The 26,640-nt window shown below is 37.3% G+C and overlaps 2 protein-coding genes across 2 annotated transcripts; both read left to right on the top strand.

Annotated features, from left to right (window-relative positions):
- Positions 1 to 1,810: 1,810 nt before the first annotated feature.
- On the top strand, positions 1,811 to 21,330 carry LOC145470801 (alpha-1,6-mannosylglycoprotein 6-beta-N-acetylglucosaminyltransferase A-like). The gene is made up of 23 exons (XM_081454647.1): positions 1,811 to 2,227; positions 4,572 to 4,751; positions 4,933 to 4,994; positions 6,318 to 6,407; positions 7,172 to 7,285; positions 7,448 to 7,537; positions 8,708 to 8,806; positions 9,410 to 9,502; positions 9,759 to 9,836; positions 10,066 to 10,233; positions 10,772 to 10,941; positions 12,886 to 13,017; positions 13,370 to 13,509; positions 14,019 to 14,143; positions 14,664 to 14,735; positions 15,060 to 15,155; positions 15,436 to 15,519; positions 15,683 to 15,745; positions 16,239 to 16,355; positions 17,035 to 17,109; positions 17,614 to 17,710; positions 18,163 to 18,220; positions 18,471 to 21,330. The coding sequence occupies exons 1-23, from the start codon at positions 1,975 to 1,977 to the stop codon at positions 18,670 to 18,672; spliced, it is 2,658 nt and encodes an 885-aa protein (XP_081310773.1). The 5' UTR covers positions 1,811 to 1,974; the 3' UTR covers positions 18,673 to 21,330.
- Positions 21,331 to 21,423: 93 nt separating this feature from the next.
- LOC145470836 (uncharacterized) lies at positions 21,424 to 25,930 on the top strand. Its single transcript, XM_081454709.1, has 2 exons — positions 21,424 to 22,674; positions 23,720 to 25,930. The coding sequence occupies exons 1-2, from the start codon at positions 22,275 to 22,277 to the stop codon at positions 24,409 to 24,411; spliced, it is 1,092 nt and encodes a 363-aa protein (XP_081310835.1). The 5' UTR covers positions 21,424 to 22,274; the 3' UTR covers positions 24,412 to 25,930.
- The last annotated feature ends 710 nt before the right edge of the window (positions 25,931 to 26,640 follow it).

Below are 26,640 nucleotides of genomic sequence, written 5' to 3'. Positions count from 1 at the left end.
ATAAATAACCAATTCGGATGTTGGTCTGACAATAAAGCGTGTATTAATGTCATTGAAAAAGCAAATACTGTAAGTTCTTTGGAATGGATTTGAAACCTTTTCCAAAGATCTATTGCCTGAAAAGAAATAATCTGTTTTCCTATATTAGTCCTTTTGCGTTACTGCTGCGGAATAAACTTGAAGCTCATATAATTAAACTCAGAATGACTAATTTTTTTGGGTACCAATATGTTGCTGTTCGTTTCTTAATCGGTAAGTACTGATCATACACGTTAAGTTATAAAATATTGTTTGGAGTACATAATATACATTTTTTTCAAGATAGCTATAAACTTAACGAGTTACGCAATTTTTTCTCAAGACAATAGATAACAGGTTGTTCCTTACGCAAGTAAACGTAACAATAACACAATATCTAACATCGCCCTGGCATTGTTTACATCTCAAATTTGCAATTGAAATTTTTTTTCTGACTCAGTAGATCTGACACGTACTACACAGAGGAATTCACGATCATCGTATCAATTCAAATTTTGCTCAGATATTTATAAGGCATTGAAACTTGTTTTACATAACAATTGTTTTTTATAAGCGTTACGCATTGAAACTTACAACATTTACAGAGTGACATAGTTCTGTTTTCACTAAATTTTATCAAGTAAACATGTTGTTTGCTCTTGATATTACAAAACAGGTGTAAATTTTACGTTTTGTCAACAGAACATATTTTGTTCAGCGAATTCTTTTGTTGCATGAGAATATCAGTTGCTTCACCGGCCCGGGCTAAAAAATCCTCACTGCCGATTTTAGGCTGAAAATATTCTTGTGAATATTCTTAGATTATAGCGTATTTTCGCTTTATGTATTGACTTTGAGGGGGTTGAAGTGATTTTGGAGCCAGTCATACTGCAGGTAATAAAGTTTGAAATGACACGGCATAACTTCTTTCAGAAATGTTATGCGGTACCGAACATATACGGTTATAGTGCTATTTCTGTTGCTTTTTGGCCAGTTTTGCCGTTTAGAGAAAGACAGAATTTGATGCCGTTTAGTAAAAACATAAAATTGTCATAATTATAAAATTTCACCATGTAGATCTAAAACTATCACGTGATAGAAATCGAGAGCGAATAATAGAAAAAGGGCTGTATGTAACCTGTTCTTGGAGAGACTGGTTGCTGTAATAAGCTTTCCCTTCAACACTTCCATGTACCCTATTTTTTCTCTAGCTTTTTTTTCTGTGCTGCTCTAAACAATCAAGCACCTCTAACAGATTACTAAATATTATGCGTGTAAATAACACTTTTCCAATTTAATTTAAAGTTAAAACCGCCGTTAAACTTGAAATCCCCTAAGGAGCAACATCTAATTACGATAAAAACAAAGTGTTTTAGGAGGAGAAGAACGTCTCATCTGCGTGTAAAAATCTAGGTATAGCTGTTATTTGTTTGAAAATTGGGCAGCCAAATTGGTGTGAATTAGAGACGGTAAAAAGTTGGAACGGAATTGCGTGACGACCCATGATCATGACTGGCAGCGCTCTCAGAGCCGAGGAAACAAGGAAAATAACTCTTGAAAACTTGTTACGAGATGCCTAACATGCCATTTTTTTACTCATAAATAATACAATTCCATGTTGTCGCGACCGAATTTCCCTAATTTTTAAACGAAATAATTAAAATATATTGAAGTTTGAGAGTTGGACACAGTGGCCAGACAGTGGCAGATGTTCTGAGGGCTCCAACGGTGGTCAAGGCAACTGCCAATCAAACTTGAGAGTTGTCATTGGCATGCAGTAGCGCCAAACCTTCTGGGATTTCTGTTTGCAAGACAGAACCGGTCAAAGTACTTGTGGTAATAGCATATATTAATCGCGCTTTTTTGAGCCTTGAGTAAGCTGATGTAGTTTACTTCACTGTCCGCCCTTTCCATAAGGGCGGAAGAACGAACAAAACAGGTATTCTTCGCGCAAAAATGACGGGCGACCGAACCTACAAACCTAGAAGCAGGTGGCGAACCTTTCGACTGACGTCTCATCGACTAGGTATCATCTTGATAGTTCTCAGCCTGGTTTGGGGGATGTATTTAATCCAACTACAGCTCAACGACAGACGATCGCAATCTGAATACTTAAAGCAGAAGATAATAGCGCTATCGAAGGAGTATATAGATGCCATCGCCAAGGAAAAAGGGTTGTATACAAATGGACTTGGAGATTCAGACAATGGTAAATAAGAAATATTATGCCTGACTTCCTGTATTTTGTTAGCTAAAGTTCCTTAGCGCCCGTACAATTTACAAATTCTAGCAAATTTCCCTGTATTTTGGTCTTAACAGTGTTCCAGTGTTTACAATTTTGCTGTATGTTCGTCATCTACATCGATTTTCGTTCCTTAACAGTTGTCTTTTTGTACATGTCTGCAGTAAATTATTATGCCTATGAAAACAGCCGAAAGTGAATGTAAAGACTCCCGTTTATTTACTGTTCGACTTTGTCTTGATCTGACAGTTACTTTCAGGGATATTTTTATGTGGAATTTGTTTCTATCACAACCCTTTTTCATTTATTTTTCGTTGCATGACCTTGCTTTGCGTACAAAGGATACGGTTTATTAACTTAAATTAAGCCCTAGAGATTTATAAATTTCTGGTTGGACATGCTCAGCTTCAGGTAAGTTTTCAGCCCTGATCTTTAGTTTTAGGATGTAATTTTATAATATCGCGAGTTCCGCATGGATTGTATGCAGATTTATGTTATTTCATACTTCATTTCACATGGAAAAGTGACTTCTGAAAAACATTAATTTTCATGTTTTGAAGAAGACTGCTAAGCCGTTTGTGACGCCAATGTTACGTGCCATTTTGAGGAGAATTGGGTGATGAACAACAGCAAAAGTTGTTGACACTTTCATCTTGTTTGATAATAAGAACACCGCAGATCAATTTCCACACTCCCTCAATAAGCTGGCATGACAATAGCAAATGTTCGTGCTGTTGCAAGTCTTGCTCTGGTATCCTGCTGTTTGTGTTGTTAATCGTATCTACAGCAAAATTATTTATCATAATTGGTTCTCTGCGCACCAATTTGTCATGTAATGGGCGTGCAATGACGTAGGTGTCCAATTATATAGGTATCCAAGTACAACTTTTTGCAATTGGGTCTACATTGTTCACATGTCAATTATACCCACTCTTATGGCTTCCTAAAATTAATGTTTCCTACATTAATTTTGAAAACTTAGGAAGGTGCAACTGACTTTTGCTCAAGAGACTCTCAAAAGACTTTAATTTCAAAATTTGTTATTGATGCGACTGATTAGTCACTGGACCTCGTGTCATAGAATTCAGTGGTTAATCATGCTCTTAATTTCAGATTGGCCTTGTGCTTTATGCTTGTCCAATTTTGAAATTACTCATGTGATTCCTCCCTGAATTGTACTCACTCAGTCCAATTACTATTACAAATTTTGGTTACACATGCATATTAATGAAGTAAATTGGGATTATGGTTTGCAGTATTTGTCGCTCTCTTTTAATCTTAGCCTTCTGATCGACATGTATGAGCTTCACAGTTGTTTCCAAAGTGCACTATATGCTGTGTTGTATACCAGGAGAAGTTTTAACAAAGTACAGTAGAGACATGACGATCAATAGTGATAGGTCTGCATGCATGACCAGTTTCCACTGTTTTGCTTTGTACAGTTTGATACCTCAGTTAATGAAAACCTGCTGGAAAGTACATTACATGATACTCTATAAATTATGTCAAGCATCTAGTGTTGATAGCCAGTCACAGCTGACTTTTATCAATGCTTATTGTCAAGCAATCAGTTAAATCATGGCCCCTGAATTCTAGAGAGACAGCATGAAACTGGAACATAAGCAAAGGAAATAGTTGACGTCTGCTTGCAGGATAGCTCTGTCGGGAGGCAAGATGAACCAAATTCGACACGGTGAAAATTTAGCCACCCAAGTTGGTAAGATGGGACTGTCTCACCAGCTCTAGACAGGCTTAGCCCCCTGTTTCTCACAAGAAGGTTGTGATCTTTATGCCATTCCCATCTCCAGAGGCTGTACTCCTGATCAGCAATAAGAATCACGACCGCTAGGCGGGTGTGACATCGGATGTCCTCAATTCACAGACTTCCTGTCAAGTCTGACAAATGTGATTGAGAATATAAAACAAAATTAATACTCTAGGCATGCCCAGGAAATTGGGTCCAGCCAGAGGTTGCAATTCTTGTTGCTGATCAAAAGGAGTGTAGCCTTTAGAGATGAGAATGTCTTTATTCAGGACTCTTTACTTCCATGGTGCCTCTTTTCACCCAGGTGTATTATAACTGGGGAGGGGTTCCATTAAGAGCTGGGCACCTGCTAAATTGTAAGGATGATTTTGCCTTCTTGGTTTGACCAACTAGAGGAAAAATTTTCCTATAAAGAAGTTCAGTTCAAGTAGTTTTGCCTGCCTGTGAAAAACAGTTTCCCTCCTGCTGAAAACGTTGATCAAACCCTTGCTGGGTGCTGGCAAAGTAACTGGGGGTAACCTTGGGATGCACATTTTTTGTTCACAGGAGATGTACGGGAGATGAAGAAAGCCACTGCAGTTCTTTTACAAAATATGCTGGCAAGAATTCAGAATCTTGAGAATCAAGTTGAAAATGTAATAGTGAACAGCACCATGGAATTTAGGCATCTAAGCATAGCTATCAAGTCTCTGAACAACACAATCAATAATCTAACCAGGCCAATAGGTAAGCAGTACTGCAGCCTGTTGGTTACATACATCATAATAAAGTATATCATATAATAGTATTTCTTTTAAATAACAATAATTTTAGTGAATTAATGAGTGATTGGGTCTTTGGGAACATTACACCAACTGCTGGTGAATTGCTGCTCAATCTAATTAACAATATATTGCTTGATTTGCAGATGAGGAACTCTGTTACATTCCGGACAATCCAGCATTTCCTGAATGCAACAAAAGAGTGGAGGTAGTAATTTATTAAAACTTTACTGTAGTCTAGATCAGCCCTGTGATTATTCAATAATTATCAATAAGGATTTAGTTATTCATAAACAAGCAAAAACTGACGATAATAACCGATCGTGTTTCGTTGTCTTTATGAAGTCATTGTCAAGGTTGTGTGAAAAATAAGGAGTACAAATCCTGAGAATCGATAAAGGTGTAAAAATGAATTTACAGAAAGAGTTTGCATGTTCAGAGTTGGTTTTAATTCTCTGATGAATAGCTTCCCTTATTTTAGTATTCACTAAAACATCCATTGGTGTTAATTACAGTGATAATTACAGTTAATTATTAGTTTCTTCTTCTTCTTCTTCCTGGGCGACTCACCTCCTTCAATTCTGAAGATTCTAGTGAGCGTATAAATAAAAAACTACAAATTAAAATAAGGCTAAAATGCTATAATAAAAACTAAATAATAATAATAATAGCAATAATGATGATAAGAATAATAATAAAGTCAAAGTCAACGTCGTTTGGTTTGGCCTTGGTCAGGCGGCAGGCTTTAATGGGTTACAATCTTTCATAATGTGCATCGTTTGGTTCCAGAAAATACTCTACCCAACCTGTGGAGGGTCATTTGAAATTCTAAATGAGTGAAGGGTCACAAAAGAAAAATTTAAGGGGAAAGTATGAAGTTAAACTAGAATTTCTAGGAAATGAGATGGAGGAGGATTTAAACTAAAACTACTTCTGTGGAAGTGGTATGGATATATTCTGGAACAATGCATTATTTACTTAATACAGTTGAACCTCCGGTTGCGACCACCTCTCATACTTGTAAGCAACCATCTCTCCTCAGTGACCAGTTTTCCAAAATACCAAAAATTCCCAAGTGTAATCACTATATTTGGAACTTCTTGTAAGTGACCACCTCTCGCAAGCAACAATGTCCACTTTTAGAGCTGTAAGTTGGAAATTTTTTTTTGCTCTTAACCTCCCGTAAACAACTACTTGACATATAATTAGGCAAAAATTGGATAATGAGTTGTTGTCCACATTATTGCATTCCTGGCTGGTACAAGAGACGGAAATTTTCTCAATGGGAAGTACCAAATTTGTTCTCAAAATTGACTTTTCACATGAATAACACATTTAAAGCATGGAATAACTCTCTGAAGTTACCATTATGCTAATGAGGCAAAGTGTTGACCCGATATGGTCTAAGCTCTTGTTTGCGACAACCCAAGCTTGACATTTGGGTGGTTGCTTGCGGGAGGTTCGACTGTAGTTATTTCTACAGATGTAGTCGCTGATCTAGTTGTTGCTCCATTATTTTTCCGCTGTGTAGTGGATGAAAGAACAGTGGAAGTCAGATCCAAAGTATGCTGAAAATGGTGTAAATGGAAGTCTTTGTTCCATCCTTGTCTACCTTAGTGAGGTAAGCTTCAAATCAAGTTGGGTCAGAGAGGGCAATTAAAATTTAAATATTAATTATATATTTTTTTTATGTCCACTCCTAATTAAGGTTGATCAAACAACATACACTGATAGATACAGTACCGCTCAGAAGAAACCTAACAGGGAACGCGTTTGCGAATAAGTACAGAACAGATACAGAATGGGTATGAGAATGCAAACAGTCTTCTCATATTTTTCGAGTAACGGGACTTGCATTTTCACCACGAAAATTTGAGTTATTGTTTGCATTCTCGCATAAGGGGACAGTTTTAACTGAGTGTCGCTAATTCCTTGGTAGCATTCTTGTAAACGAGTTCTTGGAGACCTTGTTCTTCTGAACAAGTTCCAAGAATGCTTACCGATGGAATGCTAACAGAACGGGAACAGAACAGAAGAGAGCAGAAATGGAATGGATATGGAATGGATACAGAACGGATACAGAACGGATAAAGAATGGGAACGGGAACGCGTGTGGAATGGCAACAGAAAGCGTTCTGTCAAGCGTTCCCTGTTAGGTTTCTTCTGATCGGTACTGTAGTTCAAACTCATCAAATCTTGATTTCATTCTCTTGTCCTTTTGATGAGAGTTAATGAAGGTTTTCTGTCATTTGACTCACATGTCAAAGCTGTGGGCTGATATTCTTTAGTACACTCCCCAAGCTTGGTTAATAAGTCAGATAATGTTAAAAGTACTCTTTGAATTATCCTAAATTTGTTTGTTGCATTTATTGCCAACTATTGTAGGTTGAGCAATGGTGCCCAAGACAGATTTTTAAGCTGAGAAGGAAAAATGCAGAACCGGAGAATTGTGTTGTGCCATCAGTTGCTGCCTTTCCTGATTGTGGTGAAAAAGTCAAGGTACCTTCTGATAAAATTTACACTTGTCATTAAATGCTGAGCCTTTTTATCACTTAGCAAGCTAGGGATTGTTGGGGGGAAAGTCTTACAGGCTAGGATGCCAAACTACTTGAATCAATTATTCATTCTTTGTACTGAAAAAAAAAATTGTTCCTTGATCAGTGGATGGAAAAATTCTGGAAGTCTGATGCAAAGTATGCAAAACATGGAGTGGATGGAAGCCCATGTTCATTTTTGAAGTATCTTAGTGAGGTGAGTGGAATAAAGTAAATGGAATTGTTGTTATTTACTGTATCATGGTGCAGGGTTGTCGCAAACTGCTGGCTGCCGGCAAAATTCACTGGCTGAGAAAGAGGTGATTGCTGGCTGGATTTTGGTGGGCGATTACTTGGTAAAGGACAACAAACAGTTTTTAGGTTATGCATATATACAGTTATTTGATACCTGAACTATATCAAACCATCTAAATGAAAAGTTTGGAATATATTCCTGACTATCTTGAGTATCGGTGCCACCATAATGAGTAAATAAAACCTTGTTTTGAGCGTGTTCTCTTTCTGTGTATTATGTCTGCCATCTTTTAAATGTGAACCTTGGTAGCCCTGCATTCAAGGTGTTGCAAAAGAATGGGGAAAAAATTTTGTTCCAGGTCTCTCACGAAAAATGATGACCAGCTCAATGAACATCTTAGCAGGGAGACTATTTTCTTAGCTACATCCCTCTATGGTTGTGAATTGTAATGGTGTGCTTCTTCTTCATTGAGAGTTGTTATGGCAATCCATGAGTGAAAATTTGAATTTTTTAAACATGTGTAAACCAAGGGTGGTTTACTGATTTTTGTCCAAAATGAAATAGATTGCTATGTGTTTATTCCAAGTTGCTTTGATTTCTAGGTTTGGTTATTTCTGAAATAAGGTTACTTAAAATGTAAACTATCAATAGATAAATATTATATATCAGTTTTGCAGCTTAGTGCGTGTGCAATATTATAATTATGACCTGGGCATTATTAAGAACCTTTTACCCTTTCTTACTGAAACCATCCACAAGCAAAATGACTCATGTCCACATTTTGCAGGTGCCAACAAATTTATAATACAGAAAGTGTTTATAATTTAGTATTGGGCTTGAAATTTATTCTCTAATTGTTTTGAAGGATTTATTTTGGACACAAAATTAATACATTTCACTGTATCTGAAATTGGAATGTCATGATGTTGTTTGGGTGGTGAATTCAGTTCACTTGCCCTTTGATCTTGTGAGACTTTCTTGTGGCAGGGTTACAGAAAATAAAGGCTGAAATTTTCAAGCATGTAGGTTAAAATTACCTGCCTATCTGTGGTGGCTACATGTATCTTAATATTAACTCAGGTTAACTCAGTCTAAAATGTGGTGGTGGTCTTTATTTCTCCATTACTGTAGGTGGAGCATTTCTGCCCCTTAAGGTCAGGCCAACAAGTAAACGATGACTGTCAAATTCCCGTTAAGAACGACTTCCCCGAATGTGCTAGCAAGATTTCTGTATGTCCTTTTGGTATTTCTATCATATATTATATTCAAGGCTGTGGTCTAAAAAAAATTACAAGGAGCTCAAAGGTTCCTAACCATGAAATCCTGGGCACCCAGCACTTAATTATGCTTAATATGAAAAAAAGTAAGTTTTTCAGTCGCCCAAAGGCAAAAGTTAGTCACCTCTGGCACCCAGGTGCTTCTAGAGCACAGCCCTGTATGTAGAACATGTAACTTAATTTAGAGAAAGATGAATTATGTAGATTTGTTGACTATGAAGGTTTGATAGGCCAATCAACATGTTTGATAGGCCAATCAACATTATTTTATTAAAGTGACCAGGAATATTTCTTCTTCAGTGATGTAACTTGAAATACATTTAAACATTAATTTTGCAATTTACATGATTGCATTAATCACTGCTGTGTAGGATGTTTCTAATAAGCAGCACAGCTTGTAGTGTGTGACAAGTTTCACCAGGTGACAACACCCAGAGAAATTTCATTTACTTGTTGTCATATATTCATTTATTGTAGGTGTTGTCATGAAACTTTTGGAGGAATACTAATATATATCATGTTGACATTTCTCTCTGTCAATTACTGTTTTGGTCAGTGGATGCGGCAGTTCTGGAGGTCTGATCCATGTTATGAAAAAGACCATGGCGTGAATGGATCTATTTGCTCCTTCATTATTTATCTAAGTGAAGTAAGTCTTAATGAGATTAAGTAGTATTTTAAAAATCAGTCTGTGATACGTTCAAGCTGTCCTTCTAAGAAGAATAAAAAAGATCACTTTCTGCATGTTGGTTTTACCTCCTTCCAATTATCTACCTGAACAAGATTTGTGGGAGCTGTGATTGAAGTTTAAATGTTTTTCTATTGTTTTCCAATTTTTAGAATGCAAAGTAAAATGCACCTTTCTGTTTAAAGCTTTAAGTTTTCCTGCTTTTCTTTTTTGTCAGGTTGAGAGGTGGTGTCCCTTGCTTCCTGGAAGAAAGATGGCAAGTGATGGAAATTTACCAAAATTAAATCGACCAGCTGTAAGTTAATACATGTATGTTCACAGCTAGTTTCAAGAGTGTTACTAAAATTGTCTACTCTCTGCTGATTGTTATCTAAGTACAAGAACTGCTTAGTGGAACTGCCTAAGATTAGCGGTCAATCAGCTGTTACCTAGTACCTGTAGACAAACATTAATTTTGGGACATTTTTAAAAGCTCCAGTTTGTTTAGCTTAAAAACTCGCCTGTGTTGCTTTTGGTTTTGGCAGGACTTAACAAGAGTAGATGTGGACGGGCTTTTGAATCTGCTAAAGGATGACAACCCAGTGAAATTCCAGTGGATTAAAAAGCGTATCATGCAGATGTGGCCGCACTGGCTGACGGCATTTTCATCGTTGAAAAGAAAGAGAGATTTGACCCAAACTGCCCAGAAGAAGGTATGTGAATGCTAGGCATAAGTCTATACTTGTGCGCACTCTGGGACGTAACAATTGTCAAGTTGTTTTAAAGCTTTTAATGTACCTCATAGATTCATAAAAGGTCGCAACTGGCACGCTTCCCCAGAAAAGTTTGAAATTTGGATGCTTGGAGATCCCATTTCCAGTGTTTGTCAGTCAATACTGACTGGAAAATGCTGGAAATACTCTGTAGGATCTCCAAGCATCTAAATTTCTTGAACTGCATCTTCACTTTGACTCCGACATTTGAAATGGATGTCTTGTAACAATATTTGTGCGAAATCTTTTCATTACTTTAAGTTTCTTTTCCAAATTAATGGTCAAATGAGACTATAGTAGGTGACCAAAGATTGGCCAGTAGCCAGCTGTTTATCTGGCCCTTAATGACAGTCCTGCAAAACATTATAATAATTTATATTTGACTCCCAAATGCATTGGCTTCTAATTTTAATGTAAACTGACCAAAATAAGGCCCACCATTTTTGCAGCCTCTCTTTACTTTATTTTGTCTTTTCAGGTTTTAATTCACATAGGCTTGTTGGCTAATGAAGGTCAACTGCACTTTGCCGAGGAGGCAGGTAAAGGTGGACCATTGGGAGAGCTAGTTCAGTGGAGTGACCTCATATCATCCCTTTACATCTTAGGACATGATATTACTGTAACAGCAAGTATACAAGCTGTGCAAAGGTCTGTAACATTCAGTTGAATGGCTCAATGTAACTTACATTTTGGGGTAAAATAGCTCCAAAAACTCACTTGTCCATCAGGTAAGCAAAGGACAGAATCCTGCTGGACAGGACGTCCTTTGATCGCTAGGGAATTTTTGGTTATGTTTTGTGTTTCTTAGGGCAAGATTGGTTAATTTATGATATATCTCAAAGGTCACTCAAGGACCACAAAACCTAAAGACTATTCAAGACATTTGAAAACAATGTGATGAGTGAGTGAAGAAAGAAAGCTGGAGTCAGACCTTCTTAGTCAATTGATAAATTATCAATCACATACTGAGGTTTTTGTGGTCAATAAGTCTGTATGTCCCTCTATCAGTCAATCTGCATATAGTCACACAGGTCCTCATCCCTGCCATTCTCTCCCTTGGTATTTTATATCTGAGTGTATGTCTGGCCTGTTTGTCATCCTGTCATTTGAAGCCAGTCAGTCAGTCAGGCAGATTTTAACATCAGCTGCCATACTGTATATAGAGGAACTGGTAATTTACACTGCTTTGCAAATGACAATATAATTCAAACTGGTTACTAAATTAAATAGAATGATTTAAATATTGTTCTCTGATCCCTTTAAACATACCCAGTAAGGAAATTAATGCACTGCCATTGTAAGGGTTTTTCTTTCTGAGAAGAAACAAATGAGTCAAGGGTTTCATTAATTCTTACTTTCAACTCAGAGACTCAATGGATGGTGGTGATTTTATTCTGTAAGTTTGAGTTCTGTTTAGCTTGCAAGCTGGATAACATAAAATAATGTTTCATTAATTCCCAAACATTTCATTATGTGGCTGCATCCCATCTGTGTTGTTGATATTGCTGGTTTTCATGTGACATAGCCATATTCCAAAATCAAAAAATTACCTTTAGTTAGTTTCCTTTTAAGGTTTTAGTTTTATCAGATGTAAGACCCTTTAGGAACTTGATGTTTTAAAACACTTTAGTCTTTGCTAACTGAACAGTTCTTGGACTAGAAGAAGTATTAATTTCAATGTGTCAGAGCTCTACAGTAGTAACTTTTCATTTCAATAGTAAAAGTCAATGACAGATGTTTTTTACTTTACGGCCGACACATTGCATTGCATCTCCATACGAAGCCCTACAAATTTGGGTGAAACACTTTTCTGAATAACACATGAATGAAAAATCACAGACCTAATTCTTGGCAAGGTTGTTTACATATCAGGCATCCATCATATCCCAGATTCTTGACTTTATTTATTGAATGGTTATGATTTTTAGTTTTTTCAAGATCACATGACCAGTAAAAACCAGCAAAAGGGTCCCTCTGTGTCTCAGAGCTTAGACCCTGACAAAATCTCAGGCCCCCCAGGACTGCTTGAAACTAAACACTCAAGTTCACTGAAACCTAGAAAGACACAACTACTTTTAATAATAATAATAATAACAACAACAGCAACAACAACAACAACAACAACAACAATAATAATAATAATAATAATAAATTAAAAGTTATAGAGTGCCATTTCTTAATGGCACTTGACAAGAAATTAAATCTATAAAAACAAATTAAGAAAATGTCAAAAACAGATAAAAATTTGAAAAGATATATAACTAAAACTTTCAACTTAAAAATGCTTGTTTAAAAAACCACGTTTTCAGTTTACTTTTAAAACTGTTTGTGGAAGATGAGTCTTTGATGTCTTTAGCATCTTATAACAAGTGGAAGACAGCTCACTAAATTAAACCATCACAACTGTGTGCTTATGCACTGACGATAGCCACTTTCGTCCATAAGTTGCTATCTTCAATGCAGAGCACACAGTTCTGCATTGAAGATAGTAACTGTCATGGTTGTCATAAAACTGTATAAAACTGTCATGGCTAAAACAAAAGACTTTCTTATTTATTTTTATATATCAGACTTTCTTATTTGATTTTACAGGGCCTTGGGGAATGTTGTTTCAAAGAAATTATGTCCACAGAAATTACCAAATGACATTGACCTTGTTTATGTGGATTACATTGGACTCAAGCAGATAAACACAAAGATTGGCACACTTTTGCCACAATTCATGTAAGTACTGCGATAGTACGATTATATTTCAGTGCATTCCTAAATACTGTAGTTACATATATTTTACACAGGAAGTTATCGAGGAAATTTCAGACATTTAATTTGTAGCCCTGAATTATTATCCAAGTCAACTTTTTTTGAGTAGAAATAGAATAACCTGTATTGATCAAGAAGACAATAATTAGCAGTGGTTTCTTCAATAGATTGTAAATGTTTCTCATTTAAGACCTCCTTAAGGTGCATAACAAGCTGTTTCATTGTGACAAGCAAATTGCCAATTATGGTCATTTTCAAAACACTTTTAAGAAAGAACCAGTTAGGTACAGTAATGCTGTTGTGTTGTCGTTTTCAGGTGCAAACTACGTGTAGTGGACTCATTTGGTACTGAGGCGCAGTTCAACTTTAATCAGTACAAAGAAAAAGTTGGTGGGGGGTCGATGGGAGCATTTGGACGATACAACCTCAACTTACGACAGTTCCAGACCATGTTCCGTGAGATATATTCTTTGGTGTTTTCATAGTAACATCTGCATCATGTAATGTAATGGTCGCCTTGGAAATCACTGCTCAGTCGACTTTGATAGTTATAAATTATATATTTTATTGATTGAGGGAGTCAATGATTAGACTAGTCCCACCTGAGTCTTTGTTTTTTGATAAGAATAGCCAATTGAGAAACAAAAAATATGAATCTCTTATAACTAGAAAGTTCATGTATTTCATACAATTGTTTTGCTTTTCTTCCTTTTGTTAAGTGGTTGATCTGTTAATGCTGAAACATAATCACGAGTACACCACCTCTTAATTTGATCACACATTGCTCTGTATCAATCAATCAATCAATCAATTATTTACTGTCAATCATGAAGCTATTTTTTATTTCCAACACAGTTATATTATGAGCTCAAAGTAATGAATGTTCTTTTAATGTACAGACTGTAATGTACTGGGAATGTTTTACTTTAACCAGTGATCAACTAGTTTTTTCTTCTTTATAACAGCTCACAGCCCTGACAACACGTTTCTTGGCTTTGTGGTGAATGCTCAGACACCGGTGATCACAGCTAAAAAGGCCAGACGAAAGGCTAAGGCACTTGTATATGGCAAACATTATACCATGTGGAAGGTACTATGCCTCAGTTAATGGTATTCAGTATTTGTCATGGAGGTTACAAAACATGAATAATGTAAAAATAATCTTCATACGAGCCTAGTGGCCCATCAGGCCTATGCAGTGCTTGTGTCGGGTTTCTATTCAGGTGAAGTGACCTGGAGTATTTCTACTCCCCCCTGGATGGGATGCTAGTCCATTGCAAAGTTACCCTCCATTATTAATTTACTGGTACCCATTTATTCACCTGGTAGGGAGAGACACCGTGGTCCGAGAAAAGTGTCTTGCCCAAGAACACAAAACTCTCATACGTCAATCCCCAGCTAGGGCTTGAACCTGGAGGGCTCAATCCAAAGTTGAGCGCACTAACCATGAGGCCACCCCCCCCCCCCCAACAAATCATGAATAGCTGCTCTTTTTTTCTTTACCTATCAAGCATGAAATGAAGTGAAGTACTAGTCAATCTCTTTTATTTATTTATTTATTTGTTGATTGATTGATTGAGTTTTTATTTATTTATTTTTTTCTTTACCAGGACCTTTCATCAAAAACCTTTCTTGAAGTTATCAACAGATATGTAGAAGTCCATGCCACTGTGGGAGGAGCGGTGAGTACTTTATTATTAGCTTAACCCCCTTTACTGTGACAAGAATCTACGTTCTCCAATCAACAATCAGGGCTGTCATTAAGTTTAAGTCAAATTGACCACCGTTAAGGTGAATCGTATTAGTCCAGTTCAGCCATAACATCACGGGCCCATCAAACATACTCAGCCGTAGCAGTTGTTATGGGTTACAGCCCTTATTGACAGCCCTGACTTCCTTGTCATCTGTCCGCATTTCACCATGGCACTCGCAAGGCCTCAAGTTATTTCCTCAGCTATGTAAGTTAGTGTAATAAATTTGGGAGTGTTTTTTTTATTTTTTCACAGAGTACTAGTGAAGTGGCAAAACACTTGCCAAGCTTTGTAATTAATCATGGTGTTGTCACACCTGTGGAAGTCCAGAAGCTTTTGAATGAATCTATGGTAAGATAGTGTTACAGATCATCTAAATTTGTTAATTAGTTGGTGGTTTGAGTGGGTAATCACTTTTTCATGAGGGGGAAGGAAGAGTAGTGGGTGGAGTGAAGTGCATTTGACAACTCGTTGACTCCTTAGAACATTTTAAAATCGTTGATCGTCGGGTGAAAAGCAAAAGACAAGGCACTGAAAGTCCTTTAAGTGGATGTGGTCCTTGAAAGTCCTGCAAGTTTGCTTTTGTCGACGTTTGACCTCTCATGGTATTCTTTTGTTTTTTCATTTGCAGGTTTTCGTAGGACTTGGTTTTCCTTATGAGGGACCAGCTCCTTTGGAAGCAATTGCTAATGGATGTTTCTTTATAAATCCAAAAGTAAGGAAAGAGTTAGTATTATAACCATATTATTATTTCTCTTTATCAACACTTTATTGCTGCCTTTGACTGGCTTTTGGTACTTTTCTTCAGTTAGTTCCTTTACAATCCTTGATGAACTTAACTGTTCGATTGATTTAGCGGTATTTTTTTTTTTTTCCAGTTTATCCCACCAAAGAGCAGATTAAACACAAAGTTCTTCAAAGACAAGCCTACACTCAGACTGGTAAGGAAAAAAGTGTTAAGTTAAGTGAAAGTCCTAACCTGGGAACACGTGCTCTTTTTAAAGTTTTCTTTCGTTTCAAGGGCAAAAATTTGGTGGAATTGGATAGGAGAAACCCATCTTCAGCCGTCATCCACTTCTTCCTCTCAACAACAAAATTTGAGAGCGAAAAATTAAAAAGGAGTGAAGTTTAGGTTTAGCTACACCATTTTTTTTACTCCATGTAAAGAATTTATGTAAACTGGATGCATGTTAGAAAGGCATTCTTAATTAACGTTGAAAGGGTCGAAACATGACCTACCTCTGCTTCAATTAAACTTTCCCAGGCTGCCAAAACAGTAATCCCTGTTTATGTAGCATGAAGTGATGTAGAGTATTGCAACTCCCCCCTGGATGGGATGATAATTTAGCACTGTGACCCCCCCCCCCTCCCTCCCTCCTTGTTTGGTCATGAAGAAATGACGAGAAATTATGTTCAAAATTTTCTTAATTTTAGGTGACGTCACAGCATCCTTATTGTGAGGAGTTCATTGGCAAACCACATGTGTACACCATTGATGTAAATGACGCATCTGCAGTTGATCGAGTGATGAAGGAAATTTTAGTTAAAGAGGTATAATCTGTTTTAGGTCTCTGCGATCTCAAATTGAGTAACACTAGGCCGTCCACAGACGCTTTTTCCTTCTGCGAGAACTTATTTTTCTTCAAGTACACGAGCTAGCGTGAAGCGCGAAAGCGGCCTAAAACCGAGCGAAATTATTTTTTTGTCTTTCCCCAGCCCCACCCTGTTGCGTTTTTGCTCCTTCATATCCCCTGCGGTTAATATTTTGAGTGCAATCTCGACAAAGTAAAGACAAAATGGAGGGTGTATGGACAGACTAGAGTCATATTTTCACTGCTGAAGCTCTCAGAAATTTTAAAGCAGTAATCATTTGTTTCCAGATAGAAAGAAAAATTACTTGTAATGTACAGTCGTGTGCCGTAATTACTCCACACATTTGTAAGACTCATTATCATGATTTGATGCTTAATTTTACATTTACAGTGAAACTCGTTAAAATATATGAAGTTACAAGTTCATTAAGTAAAATTCGTTTTTTTTCTTCACTTCAAACTTTCACTCTTTACATGAAGAAGGCTCGATCTAAAGCCCCAATTGGTGCAATGTCTGATGTCACGTGACAGGCCTGTGAGAACTTTACCGGTTACCCAGGGTACATCAGAGCAAAACCTTACGTGGCCGTTTCTTTCCATTACCCGCCTTATCTCTTTTGTTTTCATTTTGCTTCTAGGTTGATCCTCATCTTCCGTTTGAGTTTACTCATGAAGGAATGTTAGAACGAGTCAGTGCTTTGATTCAGAATCAGGTGATTAAGTGATGTTTCTCATTTTCATGTTAGGTTAAGAAGCCGTGTGTTAATTTAATGTTAGAGCGGTTTTCTTTTGGGTGTAAAAAAAGTAATTGGTTTTGCATTGTTACACTACACGATTGGCTCATAAAAACTCGCGCCACTTTTTCATCCAATCAGAAGTAAAACCACAGCAAATCTTGACTCGCTCGCACTCGTTTACCCGCGCTTTTAGTCAGCTACATGTAATTACTTCAACCTTGATTTGTTCAATAAATTCCTGTGTTCTTTGTGACTGGCTAGAGTTATTAATTTAGTTACGGTTTAACGGTACTCAGTTGAAAACATCTGTATATCTTGATTGTACTCTTTCTTGTAAATCAAAGTACACTTTGAAAGAAAGAAAAATTGGTTGTAGCTAGGTTTCCAAATTTGTGCGAGCAAGTATTCATTCAATGTGCTTTTTTCTTTTGATATGTTAAGTAGAAAGTCCGTGATGAACTTTTTTTTTTTGGTGTGTAGGATTTCTGTTATCAGAATCATTGGCCTCCTTTGAAAGCCTTGATTCCCGTGAAGGGAGAAGCTGGAGAATCGTGTAAAGAAGTTTGCCTCGCGAAAGGTATGTTAGTGTAACGTAAATGTACACGTTTGTACGCTTTAGCGTTTGATAGCCCTACAGAAGTTTCCAACCCACTCAACCACTCTGTACGTGTGGTTCAGAGCCCCTTGAATTTTCGAACCTTTAAGGGGGCTCTGACCCCCTTGTACAGAATTCTTTAAGGCTTTGCCAAAAGTTGCGTCTTAACCTGTCAATCAAAATGGGACAATAACAAAATGGGTTTAACCGTGATTGGGCAGTTTTTTGATAGAATTCATTTCCCTATTAAATTGGAGCCCTTTAAACAAAACCTCTGAAGATAATACAGTTCACAGGACCAGTCTCAAGATGTCATAAATGTTCGATTTCCCTTAAAAGCTGGTGAAAATAATTCTTTTGAATTTTCTCCAGTTTGCACATTCTTCATTGCGTCAGTCGTATCAAAATTTGTTTTTTATCTTTGTTGTTTTCAGGCATGGTGTGTGAACCAGAGTTCTTTAAGAGCATTAATTCTCGTTCTGCATTAGTCGAGTAAGTATAACACTTATTTGAGTCACGTAAAAGAAATCGTGACCGTTTTACAAATAACTGTATGTGGTGTGAGTTGCAACTGGATTGCCTGTGTCCTTTGTAATTGGCTAGAGTGAATTCGTGTTCTACATATTACTCTTTACCTTGTTCTATCAGAGTTTATTTAGTTTATTTACCCTCTTTAAATGTCTACTGTTTGTCCGTTACTCTTGTTCGTGCATTGCGTGACACATTGTTGTTTGCGTGATAGGAATGGTTTTTCTTGTAACACAAGTCGTCTCGATGAACTAGCCTCCCTGGTCGCCCCAGGTTTCCAAAGAGAGCCCAAGGCCTGTATTGTTCAGACCCAGACCCTTCTGTTCAGTTGCACAGGAACGAGTCCAACAACCATGCGCTTATGTCCATGCAGAAAATTCAAGAAGGAACAGGTAGCTCTATGGGATGGCTACTGACACCTGCCAATCAAAATCTAATCAATCCGTAATTTATATTATGACTGTAGAGAGCAGACTTATGACCTTTAAGATGATTTCCAGTCCGTATTGCGCAGTCTCCGCACCGTAATGTTTATAAACATAAAAAATCTCACTCGATGGAACGCGAATCGATGTTACTCTTTACGAACCACGTGCCTTATGTTGAGGCCTTTCAAATCATTTTCCCAACTGCTTCATTGATTTTTACAGCTGCAAAGTTGTTTCATCAACTGAGATGAGAAAGAACGAAACATAAAGTTTCGCGTCCATAATGGCAGTTGACATAAAACTTCATTTATTGAATTGAAATTACTTCATGTAGGTAGTTGCGAAATGTTCACATTTTGTGACGTCATACAAGAAACAAAACAAAAAACTTAGACAAACTCTCAAGAGTGCACAGTACGGACTGGAAATCATCTTTAAAAAGGGGGGAATTTCTTGAAGTAATATATTAAACACGAAACACCGTGGTTTACCCAGAAGAGAGTTGAAAATACGACGCTTAACGAAGTATTTTTGACGAACTTCGAACTGTTTGGAAAGGATGTGTTCGAGGAGAAAACGGAGAAATAACATTGTAAAATCTATGTTTATAGACCAATTTCGATATATTAAAATTCAACCTAACACAATAGACCTCATCTCGAGGCTCTGGGGAATAAACCCCACAAACTCTGTAGTTATTCCCCAGACCCTCGTATTGAGGTCTATTGTTTTAGGCTGAATTTTAATATATCGAAACTGGTCTATTAAGATCAGATATCCAAACACCGCTACGGACATGACTTCTTTTGTTTAAACTTGATGATGAAGCAGAAATAAGGCCCTGGGAACGAGAGTCGACGCGTGACGTCATAAATTCGCCTCGTCGTCGTAGCCTGGGTACTAGACTGATTTTTTTCGGCCAATCGTTGAGTGGAACACAGCTATGTGTAAGTGATCACTCCATGTGAAACTCATTTTTTGAAAAATTATTTTTTATTTAATGCTGAAAAACACGTTACAACACTTGAAACAATGATAAAAAAAACAATAAATCAAAGCAGAAACATAACTTATCACAAGGGGTATTCACTAGATATGAAAAAAAAACATGAATAACTGATTTTGAAATACAGAAATACTTAACATATGCGCTTAATCCATGTGAAACTCTCTATCGTTAAACGAATCAAAAATCAATTGAATTAATTTTATTTTATTTAATTCTACTTGTTACATGACGAACTGTATTTGAAATTTATATGATGTAATGTTTAATGGAGAATTGCGACGTTTTACGTGACTTAGTCAACGGAAACATATTGATCCGAGGCATCATTCATGCCGTTTTTTGTTTATAGCTGAATTTTTATTTTTGTTATGATCTATTTGCTTTTTTTTTTTAATATTTACTATTTTGTTGGATATAAAATAATAAGCAAACATAAGTAATAATCAAAGCAAAGCTTTTTTTTCCACTCGCCGTTCCATTTGTGATGCTCGCTAACAAACCTAACGCAAAAGTAGAAAAGAGTCATTTAATTAAAGGTGAATGTTTTTATTTGGCGCTGTACAAGTTTATAGCTGTAGTCACCTGTACAACTGAAAATGCTTCGAAATGAAAATTTAAAGGTGCTTGGTTGTGCGAGATCATAATAAGTGAATTTTGGCGACCATTGCTGTTTTAAAGTTGTTCAACGTCATGTCCCGTCGTAGAATGTCGCAGTTTACTCTTTTGAAAGTCGTCTTGACTAGTAGCGAGTAAGACTCACTCTGACGTATCCCGCCAATCACGTGTCAAACATAATATCAGTTTATCACGCCACTTGTGATCACGTGATGTTGATCACGTAGCTTGTCTTCAGTTTTAAAATGCAATCGACTTTCTGCGGGCTGGCACCCGCGCTGAAAGATTTCAAGTTAGTCAGTGTTACGTGTCTTAAAAACATCCAATGAAAACGAGCGTTGTTTTGTCAGATGCAAGAGATCTCTTGTTTTATGACAGAAATATCATAGAGGTTTGGTCGTTCAGTTTTAAGCACTTCTATCAACTGGATGTGACAATAACGGCTTAAAACTGTAGAAGAACTCAAAAGAAATACAGAAAAACAAAAAGGGGCATGGATGGACAAAATTGGAGAAGATTGAAACGGGTTACATTAGGGCACACTTGGAAAACGTCCGTGCGACTTTTCTCAAGTTTATTAAAGTGTTAGTCGGAAATCATCCTTTGATTTGTAGCCGAGATTTGGCCAATAAAAGACTTGCTCAGCTAAATTGAAGTTCAGAACTCTTAGCCAGACTGCGGAAAAACCTCTACATACGGGAACGCTAGGTACGTAGGCTATTAGTTATGTAGCACGATGTATTAAATTTTTCAAATGCAGATGAAATGTTTTTAGTGTACAAATGGAGTTTTGTAATATAATCTTACTCGTACGTTGTATGTAAAACCTAAACTATTGACAAGGAAAGGCTTTCGTAGATCCTTTACTGTATTTATATATTTGTTATTAACACAGTAAGTTTTATAGTTATTGACATCGAATGGCTGCTCAGAGCAGTCGTACTCTTCACGTTATCCTAGACATTGAGCGTTAGAACTTTCCTGTAGTGTGTTAATTAAAATTGAGCACGAGATTTACCTTCTACAGTTCTCATGTTGCGTTACATTTGCTGTTCACGTCCTCACGACCAATAAAATCAACGGAAACGTTGCTTGACCAATCAGTTGATAGAATAGGCCTTTTCACGGTTTCTGACGCCATCTTGCTTGGGGGGCAAATACGGCAAAAGTTACAAAAGTATGGGGAAAATGGAGAATCTGATATCTAACAACTCACGGAAAATTCGAGTTCTGAAGTATTTATGAATTAAAAACTGAAGTTACCGAGTAAAATCTCATTTAAGGGGAATAGCCTCGCTAGAAAAGCCACAATGATTAAGGTTTTCATTTCTCCATATATTTGTCTGTAAAGCCGAGTCGCAAATTGCGGTAAAATTTAGAGACATTTGTATGAAAAATAATTAAAAGTACAATTTCTCGCCTGACATCAAGTTTATGTTCTTCAAATTTCGTCAAACAAACCCCCTGCTAGATATCTGTGCCTTATGACTCGTTTAATATTTAGAACGTCAGTCACTCAACTTATTGGGCATCGAACTTATAACTTTTCTCATACATTTACAGCAATTTTTGCCGCGTTCGCCCCCAAGCAAGATGGCGTCAGAAACCGTGAAAAGGTCTTTTTTAAAGCGTTATTTTCTCACGTGAAGTGAATGACCTTTCGTAGGGTCTTTTGGGAAATGCCTGCATAACATTAGAATGCAGTAGATTTCACTTGCTATAACACCCGGTAAATATCTCGAGCCCCAGGCCGTTTCCGGCCCCAACATGGTCGACATTATTTACTCTCCCCAGTCCTTTTGCGCTGTCTCCTGGCTACCAGACGACAGTCGAAAAAATTCCCTCTTTGCAAACACAAGTAATGAAAATTATTCTGCAAACCCGACGCATGGACAATCTCTTGAAGTCGAATTCGTACTGACTAACGTGAAATTTTCTCGTCGTTGAGAAGATATTCACACACAAAATGAAATCTCGTTTGACGGTGATTATGGTGCTTTTTTGTCTGGTTGTCCTTGAGGGATTGTTGGTGGGTGTCTTGATCAACTGGCCTTCGCTTATAGAGGCACCGAACTCGAAGATCAAAGAAGCTTTGTACGTTGATTCACCAGAAGCAAGTTCCGCTTACCTGTTTCAACGAAAACGATCAGATAATGTTCTTTTATTTGTGGCAGTTTTGAGTCACGCAGCCCGAAGAGCGAGACGGGACGCCGTGAGGGAAACGTGGTTCACAGAATGTAAACAAAGGACCGAGGAAGTTTATTGTGCATTTTTCACCGATCAAGCAGGCTTAGATAACAAAACAAAAAATGCTGTTGTAAAAGAGTACGAAGAAAATGATGACTTGGTTTTCCTTTCCGTTGAAGGTAAGCGTGTCGGTAATTAAGTTATTATGGTTGTCATTATCATTTCATATAAATTTTAGAATAGCGCGGTTTATATTACAAATCCCATGCAGCGACACAGCCATGCATGCTTTCTCTCAAATTTCTTGAGTTCTGTCTCGACGACAGAGCAACGTGCCTAAATAAGAATAAATCGAAAATAAGATGATTAAATTCCTAATTTCTAAATAATGGCTGTGTTCGAGGTTGTTTGTCAGTCACGAATATTGGTGCTTCCTGGCGTATCATGGGCAATGGGGACAGACATGGCGTTTTGAGAGCGCTAGAACAGGAAGGAATTTTAAAATGGAGCTTTGAATTCTCCGGCTAGGCTTTCCGTCTACACTAATCCGTCTCTACTGAACGGAGCTTTTCGAAAATGCTCTTCAAACCGGAGGAATTTGAAAACGCAGGCTTTGCGTTTTAGTTTGGACAGAAAAGATTTTGAAAACGGAACTTTTCGAAAAATGATGACGTTACGATAATTATGACATTCCCTTAGCCGAGATTTACTCAAACATAAATCCAAAATGACCAGTGATTGTTGCGTTTTCAAATTGCTCCGGTGTAGTGTACATGTGGACCTAAAACATTATATAATAATAAAGATCTTTCAACAGGGAGCCCACTTCACATACATGTGGTTTTCAGTGGGGCATTCGATGCGTTTTCAGTAACGTTAATATTTTTTTTCCCATAAGATTGGTTTTCATTGTTACGAAAGATTTCTTCTGGACTTTATCAGAAATTAGTAAAGCATTCCGGCCAATGTTTTCAGTTTCATAAGCATCCATTTTTTAGAATTTTCCCGCGGGATTTATACAAATGTTTGGAAGACTTAAAAATAACCTATCATGTTCCCACATCACAGTTTTTAAATACGAGCAGTTTTAAAAATATCTTGCCTGATCCCTTGAGAGACTACATACTTTTGGCGTTCTATTAGATCTCTCGACTTTAAGATCGTAAAACAGATATTTTTTAAAAACGTTCCCAGAACTAACCATCGCCTTAATTTTCTGGACAGATAATTTGGCTTTTGCGGAGAGGCTTCTTCAGACCATGGACTGGGCATTTAAACGTTACAAGTTTGACTTTTTCCTGCGAATAGATGATGATCATTTTCTTTGCCTGGATCGCCTTTTATATGAGCTGAATTTCCGTCCAAAGCAAGCACTTTATTGGGGATTCGTTCACTGTCACCCCAAAATCATTCGCGTGGACGAGGCGTGGCTGATTCTAACACGCGACCTAATCGAGGAGATTTTGGACAAAAGAAATTCAACGCTTCTCTGCTCGCCGTACGGAGATCAAGCAGTTGCTCTGTGGATGATGGACAGCGCCAAAAATGTCACTTATTTCATGGACAACAAACGTATCATCCACAAAAGCGCCGGGAAAGATCAGAATTTTTTACTTAACAAGGATGTATGTATGCAGTATATGAGTCTTCACGGGACGTACCCGAGATCCATGCGACAATTTTGGTTATCTTCCCATATTTTGCGGGACAGAGACCCGTTGACTATATCGTATGATATTAACGTTATAGAACCATTTTCGACGCTTTGTCGTTTTCCGCCAGTGTTTGACTATAGAGGCTTTATAAAGGAGTTCCAGTTTGAACCCAAGCCGTGCTATGAAAATCCTAAGTGGTCTGTTTCAAAGAAACCTCATGTCAGTCGAGAGGAGTTTGGAGAGAGATATTCAAAATATTAGTAATGTTTGTTTATCAGTTCTTGACAACAAAAATTGTGTTTAATTAACCCTTGAAAACGTTTTGCTCGATTTATCGTTCGCCGGCGAACGACCGACTAACATGTGCTATTTCATAACAGTAGAGCTATTCAAGTTGATCAAGTATCGTTTATTATTCTGTATAATTGCTCTTACAAAAGAGGTTCAATTCGACGGATACAATCTAAACTGAGCTTGTTGCTTTTGAGTAAATTTGGTAGTTTTTACCAGTAGAGAATGTGCATAATTAAGCCTTCAAATTAATAAATAAATTAATTAATTAGTTAATTAATTAATTAAGCCTTCAAATTTGAAAGTGTATGGAGCCCACCTTGGAATCAAATTATCACATTTAACTCACACTTTGCCAGACGGGATGTTATAAGCTGTAATCTAGGTCTCACAAAGCTCCCAGCTTGAATCTCCTTGAGTGTAGCACTGTATATATACGATTTTCTTTTGTTAAATACTGCAAAAAATCTACACATATCACGATACAAATCCACGGGGGGTCACCTGTCAATTAAAAACTTTTCATAACTGAAAAGACAATTCTCTGTTCTTAAAAACCGTATGTCATGTTCCGTACTTGTCTTTCCTTGTTTTGCTGAAGAAGCTGTCGGTAACTGAACACTTCAAAACAGCAGCGCAAAAAAGAAAATTTAAAGGGTTAATCCACGGTATGCCACAGTCAAAGCTAAACAGCATATGTCAGCCTTCCCGTTCTTCTGTCAAATGCATTGAAACAATAACCTTTAGAAACTAGGAAACGTTCTCACTTTCACAAGTTTCTCCTCAGACGATCGCAGAATGCGCGAGGTAGCACGCGCAGGATTTTGCAAGGCTTTATTACCAGCCGCTGTTCCAGAAAGGAGCCCGCGCTCTTCCCCCGAAATCTTCTCGGGAAGGAACATGGACCGGAGTCGGGAAAGCGGCGGAAATCGAGTCCAGATTTTTGCTAATCAAAAAATCCGAACATTTTATTTGCAATTTGAATTTTTCATATTCTCCCACTGTGTACTTGACAATTAAGTGATATGGTTAGGAGAAAGTAGATATTGGTCATTCTGAGAAGTTGCCTGCTAATGTCACCGCCTCTTTTAGGCCCCGTCCACAGGAGGAATTTCAGTGAAAACGGAGGTTTCACTCTGAAAACACAGCAAATGTTTTAAACACGCTATATATCGCAGGAATTTAAGAAATCACGTGATTTTCGTGACGTCTTCGTTTTCGAAAAGCTCCGTTTTCAAAATGTTTTCTGTCTACACTAAAATACAAAGTCAGGGTTTTCAAATTCCTCTGCATGGTTTGAAGAGCGTTTTCGAAAAGCTCCGTTTTCGTGAAGGATTAGTGTGGACGGTAGGCCTAGCCGTAGAAATAAAGCTGCGTTTTCAAATTTCTCCCGAGTAGTATGGACGCTGCCTTAGCAACCGGCTTGTTTGCTGATCACGCGAGAGATGAGTTGGTAGGCTAACTATCTCAGAAGCTATTTTTCATGCTGCGTCCGCCCTATGATGACAGCTAAAAGCTGTTCAGTACTAACTATAAAAACAGAGATTAGTTTTCTCTAGGTTAAGTTCTCCAGAACTTGACAAATTCATTTCTTTACCGTGAGAAAACTTCTCGTCTGTTCTCAGTGGAAACACTACTTTATCTGTCGCATTTCCGAAACTCTAGCTGTAGAAACACAGAAAGTGCCTTAGAACTTGTCTAAAGCAAATGTTCAGAGGATGGTGCTGAGAGAAACATGAGCATAATTGAAAATACACTCAACGGTTCAAGTAAGTTATTTTTAGCAAAGCAACCAAACAAAACCATGCAATTCAGTAATTGTACTTTATTTTGACTTCACCAATTGATCACTGTATTGTAAGTACGTGAAATAAAGTGAAGAACAAAGAACGCCGACAAGTTATCATCTATCAATCAAAAGCGTCTTTCAAGTGGCTTTAGTAAATTGGCCTGTAGAGTCTTTGTGTGGGCAGTGTAATATTTTCTATTCGCCGAGGGATTTTATAATTACTCTATACAAGTTTATTCACCTGGTTTATTTACATTACTGTGGCGTGTTGAGCGGATTTGCTAATTAAAGAGCGCAAAACGGTTTCGCAGATAATACAATGAAACCACGAAAATTCCGATCTTTTGTGTATTAAAAAGCTGTTGTTTTCTAGCTTCAAGCCGCGGAAATCCGACAATTTAAATCGTTTT

Source organism: Orbicella franksi, chromosome 15 (genome assembly GCF_964199315.1).
Source record: "Orbicella franksi chromosome 15, jaOrbFran1.1, whole genome shotgun sequence".
Taxonomy (NCBI): Eukaryota; Metazoa; Cnidaria; class Anthozoa; order Scleractinia; family Merulinidae; genus Orbicella; species Orbicella franksi.
Note: the sequence above shows the minus strand (reverse complement) of the source record. Positions and strands in the feature narration are given on the sequence as shown.